We start from the raw sequence: 11,009 nt of genomic DNA, 5'->3' as shown, positions 1-11,009 counted from the left end.
GTCCCCTCAGCCCAGCCCTCGAGTCCCCCCAGCCCCAGCACTCGAGTTCCCTCAGCCCCAGCACTCGAGTCCCCCTCGAGTCCCCCCAGCTCCAGCCCTCAAGTCCCCCCAGCTCCAGCCCTCGAGTCCCCCGCAAGTCCCCCCAGCTCCAGCCCTCGAGTCCCCCCAGCTCCAGCCCTCAAGTCCCCCGCAAGTCCCCCCAGCTCCAGCCCTCGAGTCCCCCCAGCTCCAGCCCTCAAGTCCCCCCAGCTCCAGCCCTCGAGTCCCCTGCAAGTCCCCCCAGCACCAGACCTCGAGTCCCCCTCAAGTCCCCCCAGCCCCAGCCCTCGAGTCCCCCCAGCCCCAGCCCTTGAGTCCCCCCAGCTCCAGCCCTTGAGTCCCCCCAGCTCCAGCCCTCAAGTCCCCCCAGCTCCAGCCCTCGAGTCCCCCGCAAGTGCCCCCAGCACCAGCCCTCGAGTCCCCCTCGAGTCCCCCCAGCCCCAGCCCTCGAGTCCCCCCAGCCCTCGAGTCCCCCCAGCCCCAGCCCTCGAGTCCCCCCAGCTCCAGCCCTCAAGTCCCCCCCAGCCCTCGAGTCCCCCCAGCCCTCAAGTCCCCCCAGCCCCAGCCCTCGTGTCCTGTCCCCTCCCGGGGGCCTCAGCATCACACGTGACCTGGGGTTCGGCTGAACTGGCCGCCAGGGGCCCAGGGCCGCGCGTGGAGTGCTGGGCCTGTGGCTTCTCTGGCTCCGCGTGGCGGTGCCCAGGCCCACGGCGGTGCTGTGCGTGCTTCCTGCGCTCCGTGGCTGAGCCGTGTTCTGTCTGAATAAACAGCGTTGCCGTGTGTTTGCTCCCCGCCTGCAGTGGCCTTTGCCTCCAGCTTCCGGTTGGGGTCAGGTGCTGGGTCTGTCTGCGTGAGCCCGTGTCGTGTTCCTTGTGTTTCATTGTCTTCTGTGTGCGGCGATGGCTTGCCACCTTGCGGCGCCTTTCACCCTCGAGACGGCTGCTCCCAGGGTGGGCTGCTCCCCAGGGACCTGCCCTGCTCGCTCACATCTTCCAGGCCTGTGCCCGCCTCTCTGCCAGACCCTCACCCCAGGCCAGTGCTGGCCCACCCGGAGCCCACCTGGGGCTGGTCACGGGGCGACAGCCACTCACCCCCGCCATGGAAGCCCCTGTGTGCGGCGGCGGCGGCGGCCCGGCCCTGCCCGCCCCTCCCCCCTCCCGGGGAGGACGACCCCAGCCTCCGTGGGCAGGGCAGAGCACAGGGGCTCGTCCCGGCACGCGGGTGGCCTGGCCCTGCCCGCCAGGAAGTGCAGGGCCTGGTTTCCTGGACTAGCATTGGAATCCCAAGCCCGGCACCGCACGCGCGAGTCAAGCTCTGCTGTCACATGACCACACACGTACCCACGAGCTGCCCGCAGTGGATCCTCACGGCCTGGCTCCGGGGCAAGTCTGCCACAGCCTGCACACCAGCGTGGAACACAACTATAGGACAATGTGTGTTCTGACTTGCTTTATTCTTATCCCAGTCTCTTCTAGTTCAATCTACAGAAAAATGTCAGTTGCAACCCCCCCAAATTAATTTCTTGACCACAGTCGAAAGCACTGATTAGAAACTAATACCCGGCAGTGGGATTGTTGGACCATGGTGTTTGTGTTGGGATTTAGAAGATAATGCAAAAATGCTTTCTGCATGAATGTGCCATTTGCACTCCCACGGTCTGCAGAGCGGCGCCTCCATCACCCTAATCCCGGCTGACATTTCCTGCTGTTTGCCTGCCTTGTGGGGCGAAGCACACAGAAGGTGCGCAACTGGGGTCACACTGTGTCACCCCCACCGCACGCCCTGAGCCCCCTCCCCAAAGGCCGCCTCTCAGGCGTGGCTGGGGAGCTCAGTGTAGGTGGTCCCCCCATGTGGGGTGTGCGCCCTCTCTCCACAGATGTGGGCATCTGCTGCTGCCGCGGGCTGTGTGCACTTCTGTGTGTCTGTGTGTGCTCCTGTGTGGCTGTGCGTGTGCTCCCGTGTGGCCATGCGTGTGCTTCCGTGTGGCCGTGTGTGTGTTCCGTGTGGCCGTGTGTGTTCCATGTGGCCATGTGTGTGCTTCTGTGTGTCTGTGTGTGTGTTCCGTGTGGCCATGTGTGTTCTGTGTGGCTGTGTGTGTGTTCTGTGTGGCTGTGTGTGTGTTCTGTGTGGCTGTGTGTGTGTTCTGTGTGGCTGTGTGTGTTCCGTGTGGCTGTGTGTGTGTTCCGTGTGGCTGTGTGTGTTCCGTGTGGCTGTGTGTGTGTTCTGTGTGGCTGTGTGTGTGCTTCTGTGTGGCTGTGTGTGTGTTCTGTGTGGCCGTGTGTGTTCTGTGTGGCTGTGTGTGTGTTCCGTGTGGCTGTGTGTGTGTTCTGTGTGGCTGTGTGTGTTCTGTGTGGCTGTGTGTGTGCTTCTGTGTGGCTGTGTGTGTGTTCTGTGTGGCTGTGTGTGTTCCGTGTGGCTGTGTGTGTGTTCCGTGTGGCTGTGTGTGTGCTTCTGTGTGGCTGTGTGTGTGTTCTGTGTGGCTGTGTGTGTGTTCTGTGTGGCTGTGTGTGTTCCGTGTGGCTGTGTGTGTGTTCCGTGTGGCTGTGTGTGTTCTGTGTGGCTGTGTGTGTGTTCTGTGTGGCTGTGTGTGTGTTCCGTGTGGCTGTGTGTGTGTTCTGTGTGGCTGTGTGTGTTCTGTGTGGCTGTGTGTGTGTTCTGTGTGGCTGTGTGTGTTCTGTGTGGCTGTGTGTGTGTTCCGTGTGTCTGTGTGTGTTCTGTGTGTCTGTGTGTGTGTTCTGTGTGTCTGTGTGTGTGTTCTGTGTGGCTGTGTGTGTGTTCTGTGTGGCTGTGTGTGTTCCGTGTGGCTGTGTGTGTTCCGTGTGGCTGTGTGTGTGTTCTGTGTGGCTGTGTGTGTTCCGTGTGGCTGTGTGTGTTCCGTGTGGCTGTGTGTGCTCCCGTGTGGCCGTATGTGTGCTTCTGTGTGGCCGTGTGTGTTCCGTGTGGCCGTGTGTGTTCTGTGTGGCCGTGTGTGTGCTTCCGTGTGGCCGTGTGTGTTCTGTGTGGCCGTGTGTGTTCTGTGTGGCTGTGCATGTGCTTTCGTGTGGCTGTGTGCAGTTCTATGTGTCTGTGTGTGCTCCCATGTGGCTGTGCGTGTGCTCCCGTGTGGCCATGTGTGTGCTTCTGTGTGGCTGTGTGTGTGTTCCGTGTGGTCGTGTGTGTGTTCTGTATGGCCATGTGTGTGCTTCTGTGTGGCTGTGTGTGTGTTCCGTGTGGTCGTGTGTGTGTTCTGTGTGGCTGTGTGTGTTCCGTGTGGCTGTGTGTGTCTTCCGTGTGGCTGTGTGTGTGTTCTGTGTGGCTGTGTGTGTGTTCTGTGTGGCCGTGTGTGTGTTCTGTGTGGCTGTGTGTGTTCCGTGTTGCTGTGTGTGTCTTCCGTGTGGCTGTGTGTGTGTTCTGTGTGGCTGTGTGTGTTCCGTGTGGCTGTGTGTGTCTTCCGTGTGGCTGTGTGTGTGTTCCGTGTGGTCGTGTGTGTGTTCTGTGTGGCTGTGTGTGTTCCGTGTGGCTGTGTGTGTCTTCCGTGTGGCTGTGTGTGTGTTCTGTGTGGCTGTGTGTGTGTTCTGTGTGGCTGTGTGTGTGTTCTGTGTGGCTGTGTGTGTGTTCTGTGTGGCTGTGTGTGTTCCGTGTTGCTGTGTGTGTTCCGTGTGGCCGTGCATGTGCTTCCGTGTGGCCGTGCGTGTGCGTCCGTGTGGCCGTGTGTGTGCTTCTGTGTGGCTGTGTGTGTGTTCTGTGTGGCTGTGTGTGTGTTCTGTGTGGCTGTGTGTGTTCTGTGTGGCTGTGTGTGTGTTCCGTGTGGCTGTGTGTGTTCTGTGTGGCTGTGTGTGTGTTCTGTGTGGCTGTGTGTGTTCTGTGTGGCTGTGTGTGTGTTCTGTGTGGCTGTGTGTGTGTTCTGTGTGGCTGTGTGTGTTCTGTGTGGCTGTGTGTGTGTTCTGTGTGGCTGTGTGTGTGTTCCGTGTGGCTGTGTGTGTTCTGTGTGGCTGTGTGTGTGTTCCGTGTGGCTGTGTGTGTGTTCTGTGTGGCTGTGTGTGTTCTGTGTGGCTGTGTGTGTGTTCTGTGTGGCTGTGTGTGTGTTCTGTGTGGCTGTGTGTGTGTTCTGTGTGGCTGTGTGTGTGCTTCTGTGTGGCTGTGCATGTTCCATGTGGCTGTGTGTGTTCCATGTGGCCGTGCGTGTGCTTCCGTGTGGCCGTGCGTGTGCTTCCGTGTGGCCATGCGTGTGCTTCCGTGTGGTCGTGTGTGTGCTTCCAAGTAGCCATGCGTGCGCTTCCTTGTGCCTGTGCATGAGTATGTTCATATGCATGCACGCACGTGCGCACACACAGAGCTGCCGTGTTTCCAGAGCTCTCGGCACCGCGTGGCAGGCTCTTAGGTACGCTAGTCTCTACAGCAGCTTCTCCAAGGCTGGTGCATGAGGGGCAGGAACCGCGCTCTGTGCCATCTTCTCAGGAGTGTTGGGGGACTTCCAAGGGGCTCAAGCATGTGTCCAGAGCCCACTGAATCAGGATCTAAGATTCACTGTCACATGTGGCTCAGAGTGCTGGCTTCCCACGCTCTGTGTCCGGGGCCTTGGTCTTGGGCCTCACCCACCATGGCCTCCTCTCCTGACACCCCAGACCTCACCCACCGTGGCCTCCTCTCCTGACACCCCAGGCCTCACCCACCATGGTCTCCACTCCTGACACCCCAGGCCTCACCCACCGTGGCCTCCTCTCCTGACACCCCAGCCCTCACCCACCGTGGCCTTCTCTCCTGACACCCCAGACCTCACCCACCATGGTCTCCACTCCTGACACCCCAGGCCTCACCCACCATGGTCTCCACTCCTGACACCCCAGACCTCACCCACCATGGCCTCCTCTCCTGACACCCCAGCCTTCACCCACCATGGTCTCCACTCCTGACACCCCAGGCCTCACCCACCATGGCCTCCTCTCCTGACACCCCAGGCCTCACCCACCGTGGCCTCCTCTCCTGACGCCCCAGACCTCACCCACCATGGTCTCCACTCCTGACACCCCAGACCTCACCCACCGTGGCCTCCTCTCCTGACACCCCAGGCCTCACCCACCATGGTCTCCACTCCTGACACCCCAGGCCTCACCCACCGTGGCCTCCTCTCCTGACACCCCAGGCCTCACCCACCGTGGCCTCCTCTCCTGACACCCCAGACCTCACCCACCATGGTCTCCACTCCTGACACCCCAGACCTCACCCACCGTGGCCTCCTCTCCTGACGCCCCAGACCTCACCCACCATGGTCTCCACTCCTGACACCCCAGACCTCACCCACCGTGGCCTCCTCTCCTGACACCCCAGGCCTCACCCACCATGGTCTCCACTCCTGACACCCCAGGCCTCACCCACCGTGGCCTCCTCTCCTGACACCCCAGACCTCACCCACCGTGGCCTCCTCTCCTGACACCCCAGGCCTCACCCACCATGGTCTCCACTCCTGACACCCCAGGCCTCACCCACCGTGGCCTCCTCTCCTGACACCCCAGGCTTCACCCACCATGGTCTCCACTCCTGACACCCCAGGCCTCACCCACCGTGGCCTCCTCTCCTGACACCCCAGACCTCACCCACCGTGGCCTCCTCTCCTGACACCCCAGGCCTCACCCACCATGGTCTCCACTCCTGACACCCCAGGCCTCACCCACCGTGGCCTCCTCTCCTGACACCCCAGGCTTCACCCACCATGGTCTCCACTCCTGACACCCCAGGCCTCACCCACCGTGGTCTCCACTCCTGACACCCCAGACCTCACCCACCATGGCCTCCTTTCCTGACACCCCAGACCTCACCCACCGTGGCCTCCTCTCCTGACACTCCAGGCCTCACCCACCGTGGCCTTCTCTCCTGACACCCCAGGGTCTCACCCACCCATGGTCTTCACTCCTGACACCCCAGGCCTCACCCACCCCTGGTCTCCACTCCTGACACCCCAGGTCTCTCTTATTTGTGGCCTCATCTGACATTGTTGGCATGGCTTCCTCCTTCCCTGACTGAGTGATGGTGATCCCCAATATCTGCTCTTCCTTCCTGCCACAGGAAGCAGCCAGGCCCACAGCACCCCAAAAGACCCTGCTCTCCAGCTGCCTAAGCTAGGGCTGGCCTGGGACCAGTGCCTGGCCAGCTACATGGTACCTTTCGGAGCCCCTGTCCCGCCTCTCCCTCCTTCCTCCATCTGCCTATGACTGAGCAGCTGGCACTTGAGCAGGCCTCCTGAGCCAGGTGGCGTGAAGCCCGGGCCTGCTCCTCCTGATCGGCTCTGGAGCACAGCAGGCTGCCGCAGAGCCGCCCACACCCACGCGCACTCGCCTCTGCCAAGCTTGTCCCGGGTGCTTTCTCTCACCGGCAGTGCCCCCCTCTGCAGTGCTCCCCACCCCTCAGGGTGCAAGCCCATGTCCTCACGTGGCAGGCCAGCACAGAGGCTGGTGATGCCTACATCAGGATCTGGTCTCGGGCTGGGGACAGAGGTAGGACAAGGTAGATGGCGCTGACCACATCCTGCTTACACAGACATAAACAACTCAAAGAGATCTGGGGGACAGGTAGGCCCCCTCAGCAGGGTTCTGACCCTGCAGTGCTTCAAGCACCGCTGTCCCCGTCCCCCACCCGGGGCATTGTGCAGGCCCCGCCATGCTTCCCTGCCCCAGCCTCTCCTCTCCGTGTGGACGCCGTGCAGGCCTGGCCCCCACTGGCTCAAGACAAGACCCCTGGGAGTGGAGGGCACGGGGGTGACCGGAGAGTGGGCAGCAGGCAAGCGTTTCATCGTCCGAGGTGTGAGTAGGGGTCAGTGCAGGACCCAGGCTGAGCTGGGGAGCCCAGAGGAAGGAGTGAGGAATCTGCCCGGGTGTGGTGTGAGGTGTGGAGGAACAAGAGCCCCTCCCGGGAGAAAGCAGGCTGCAGTGTTTCTGTGCAGTGATGGTTTATCTGAACTTGGAGACACTACAAAGAACCCACTTCCCTCTCCAGTACTTCAGCTCCTTCCCAGGTTCCCATTCTCCATGTTTGTCAAACCCAGAATGAAGCATAGGGGAAGACACAGCACTACCCGCGGTGGCACCAGGAGCATCTGGAAGGAGAGATGGAGACACTTGGAATACCTGGGCCCAGTTTCCTCCAGAGCCTGGCACAGAGGGTCAGCTTCCTCCAGAGCCTGGCACAGAGGGTCCAGATTCCTCCAGAGCCTGGCACAGAGGGTCCAGATTCCTCCAGAGCCTGGCACAGAGGGTCTGGATTCCTCCAGAGCCTGGCACAGAGGGTCTGGATTCCTCCAGAGCCTGATACAGAAGGTCAGCTTCCTCCAGAGCTGGCCCAGAGGGTCAGCTTCCTCCAGAGCCTGGCACAGAGGGTCTGGATTCCTCCAGAGCCTGGAACAGAAGGTCAGCTTCCTCCAGAGCCACATACATGGTCCTGGCATCTGTCAGAGTGGAGCTCTGGCTGGACGGCTAAGCAAGGACAAGGCCGCATCCTCACCCCGGTCCTGTCTGCTCCGTGCACATCCCAGCTGCCAAGGTTCCTTCTCGAGCTCATCCTGCAGCCCGCCCCGCCACGTGCCTGCATGTCTGCTCTCCAGACTCAGGCTCCAGCACGTTCTGAGGACAATGCTTCAAGCCTATGCCTGTGCCCACCGAGCTCACCCGCACCCTGCTCACAGATTTCCCCTCAGACGGACTTCTCAGGGCATCCTGAGGAAGGGCAATTGTCACCCGATGCCACATCCTGTCCCCAGTCTTGACTTTCATCTACACACAGGACCTCCTGAATACTCCCAGACTTCCAGGATTCTCCCACAACCTGGCTCCACACCTGGTCAGAGTGAGCGCTGAGGTCTCCTCTGAGGGGGGAGCCCCCATCACTGGCCCATCCCAATGCCTGGAGTCTCTCTTCTTGCTCAGGGCTCTGCCACACTTACCGCCCACCCAGGGGTCTCAGGACCTGCCTCGCCAGCTGCACCTCCACAGCGCTGGCCTCCCCGCCTGGCCGCACCTCCATGATGCTGGCCTCCCCTCCTGGCCGCACCTCCACAACGCTGGCCTCCCCGCCTGGCCGCACCTCCACAGCGCTGGCCTCCCCGCCTGGCCACACCTCCATGATGCTGGCCTCCCCTCCTGGCCGCACCTCCACAGCGCTGGCCTCCCTGCCTGGCCGCACTCCCACAGCGCTGGCCTCCCCGCCTGGCCGCACCCCCACAGCGCTGGCCTCCCCGCCTGGCCGCACCCCCTGTGACACTGGCCTCCCCGGCTTGGCCGCACCCCCACAGCACTGGCCTTGCTCTTGGCTCTTGGCTCCCCCACCCTGCACAATCCCATGGTTCTGTCCCCTCTGAGCATGTCCCACTCGGCTGCCCCTCCTTCCTGGACACGTTCCTGGAACTCACCATTCATCCAAGTGGCGGTGGGGGCTGGCTCCCTGGCAGCCCAGGGCTGTCCGTCTGACTGAGGGCTGCGGGCTCACCTGTGAGTAACAAGGGAGGTGGACACTGCTTCCCCTGCTCTGCCCCGTCTGGCCATAGGGGCAGGAGGGTGCCGTGCAGAGCGGACAGGGGGTCCAGCCCTTAGACAGGCTGAAAACTCAGGAGGACAGCCCATTGAGTTCTGAGCCCCAGATAGGCTCCTCATGGACTCTGTGACAGGGCAGGGGCTCTACAGGCCCTGGGCAGAGCAGGCTCCGGCGGGCACCCCAGGCTGTTTCCAGTCCCAAGTCAACTTCGGGGCACAGGCGGGGTGGGCTTTAGCTCACTCTTGACAGGGAAAACACGCATGCACACACACTCAGAAGCAGGGACCTCACTCTCTACCCCTAGCAGGAGCCGGCACCTGGGTCCTCGAGGTGGTTCCCACGTGCCCTCTCTCGGGGGAGCAGGGCCTCCCCGCTCGAGTCGGGGGATGTCAGGGGTGCAGGCCTGCCTGGCTCTGCGGTCTCCGTGAGGATGGGCATCGGGGGCCTGGCATTCTCGTGGAGGAAGGAGCTCAGCCTCAGCACGTGCGCTGGGGGAAGGAGGGCGGGCGTCAGCAGGCATCCGCGGACCCAGACTCAGACCGGCCCCGAGGACGTGGACCGCGCAGCCGTGGACGGGGCAGCCGGGCCTCACTCACTCTGTATGGCTGACTCGCAGGCCTGGCTCACCAGCTGGAAGATGGTGGTGAGCGACTGCGGCTCGCCCTGGAAGGAGGATGTGCCTCTGGGATCTGTGGCCCAGGACCCAGGACAGCCTCAACCCCCAGAGCTGAGCCCGGCACCCCCATTTCTCAGCCACACCCACCTTCTCTCCGCGCTCCCCTTTGGGCCCTGGCAGCCCCTGTAGCAGGAGGCAAAGCGGGAAAACCAGTCAGCAGCGCAGGTAACAGAGGGGCTGTGGCTGACACACCATGTGGCCCTGACCCCCATGTGACCGGGACCCCCGTGCAGCCTGGGGTCCTGGGCCCGGGCCGAGCGGAGCCAAAGCCCTAACCTCGGCTCCGAGTCCCAAGAGCAGCGCCCTTCATCTCCACAGAGTGGGCAGGGGGCCGTCGATGGCCACACCAGGGGCAGACTGGGTGGGGCTGGGCTGGGCTTTGAGCAGAGGTGAAGGGTTGAACCTCTGGGACGCTGCCTGGCGAGCATCTGCCTCTTTCCCTTTCCTCTCCCCACACCCCACCAGAGCCTGGCGTGAGACCTCCGCCTCTGCCTTTCTTCAGCCCCCTTCCCCCACTGGCCCTGAAGCCCACCCGTGGGTTCCCTGAGCTGCTAAAGCCCTGCCGGCCTCGCCGCAGGCCAAGCTCGTCCTCCAGGGTGCCAGATCCCCAGGAAGTAGCTTCTGCCCACCCCCCCCCCCCCGGCCTGGCCCTCAGGAAGGAGCCCTGGCCCGTAGGGAGGCAACTTACCGTGGGCCCCACGACCCCAGGAGGCCCTCGCTCGCCGTGCGTGCCTCTGCTCCCTGCCAAGCCCTGGGGCCCCTGCAGAGATGGAGAATTGGAGTTCTACTTGAGCCTTAAGTGAGGCTGACCCCTCCAGGCCTGGCTCTTGAACATCCAGTGCCCGCCTCCCTGTCAACAAAGACCAGATGCCTTGGTTATTACCCAGCAGCCATTAGCAGGTCCTGCCCTACCCCACCCCTCACTGGGGCCCAGACTGACCCCCACCCCTCACTAGGCCCAGAGCTGACCCCCACCCCTCACTGGGGCCCAGACTGATGAGCCCCACCCCTTACTAGGCCCAGGGCTGGCCCCCACCCCTCACTGGCCCAGGGCTGACCCCCACCCCTCACTGGGGCACAGGCTGACCCCCACCCATTGCCAAGCTGCCTCTACCATGTTTGCACTGAAAAGCCAGGCTGTACTCGGGCTTGCCAGTGTGACCCAGTGCCCCTTCGGCTGCCTTGTTGACCCAGTGACCTCCCCATGTAGCTTGTAGGTGCCCAGGTGAGCCTCAGCTGCCACCTGAGACCCTACCCCGGGGTCTCCTGGTACTGAGCCCAAAGCAAAGGCCTCTGGGAAGCCCAAGGAGGAACAAGCTTCTCAAGCCTTTCAGCTGGCCTGGTCCACCTGCCCCTCCCAGGTCCAGCCAGCCCCCCCCCGCCCACGTGCCCTGTCGTATGGAGTTGGGGTACAAGGGCGAGTGGGGCTGTGCAGGAGCAAGTCTCTGTAAGAGCAGGCTCCAGCAGTGAGCACCCTGCATGGGCACCGAGCTCTGGACACAGACGCTCACTCCTCCTGCAGAAGCCACAGGTGGAGGCTGAGCCCCCCCCCCCCCCCCGCCGCCACTCAGCAGTGGCCGCCAGCCTTCAGTCCCTTCCTCCGGAGTTACCTGCTGCTGTAGGACAGTGAGGGGAGGGGCGGGGGCGGTGCCTGCCCTGGGGCAGGTGGGGGGGGGTCCATGAGGGGAGGGGCGGGGGCGGCGGTGCCTACCCTGGGGCCAGGGGATCCAGGCAGGCCAGTGGGTCCCTCCAGTCCTCTCATTCCCTGACAGGCAGAGGAAGGACAACGCACCAG

At 63.0% G+C, this 11,009-nt stretch overlaps 1 protein-coding gene across 1 annotated transcript in view; it reads right to left on the bottom strand.

The window, feature by feature from the left end:
• Positions 1-6,966: 6,966 nt before the first annotated feature.
• The window catches only part of Col20a1 (collagen type XX alpha 1 chain), a 30,093-nt gene continuing 26,050 nt past the window's right edge, over positions 6,967-11,009 (bottom strand). Inside the window, 7 exon segments of the mRNA XM_048349441.1 lie at positions 6,967-7,108; positions 8,417-8,493; positions 8,856-9,026; positions 9,135-9,201; positions 9,302-9,337; positions 9,903-9,974; positions 10,926-10,979. Coding sequence (XP_048205398.1) covers positions 8,420-8,493; positions 8,856-9,026; positions 9,135-9,201; positions 9,302-9,337; positions 9,903-9,974; positions 10,926-10,979 — 474 coding nt within the window. The 3' untranslated portion in view covers positions 6,967-7,108; positions 8,417-8,419.

The sequence above is a fragment of the Perognathus longimembris genome, chromosome 6, assembly GCF_023159225.1.
Source record: "Perognathus longimembris pacificus isolate PPM17 chromosome 6, ASM2315922v1, whole genome shotgun sequence".
Taxonomy (NCBI): domain Eukaryota; kingdom Metazoa; phylum Chordata; class Mammalia; order Rodentia; family Heteromyidae; genus Perognathus; species Perognathus longimembris.
The sequence above is the reverse complement of the archived record's forward strand: the minus strand, read 5'-3'. Positions and strand labels throughout refer to the sequence as shown.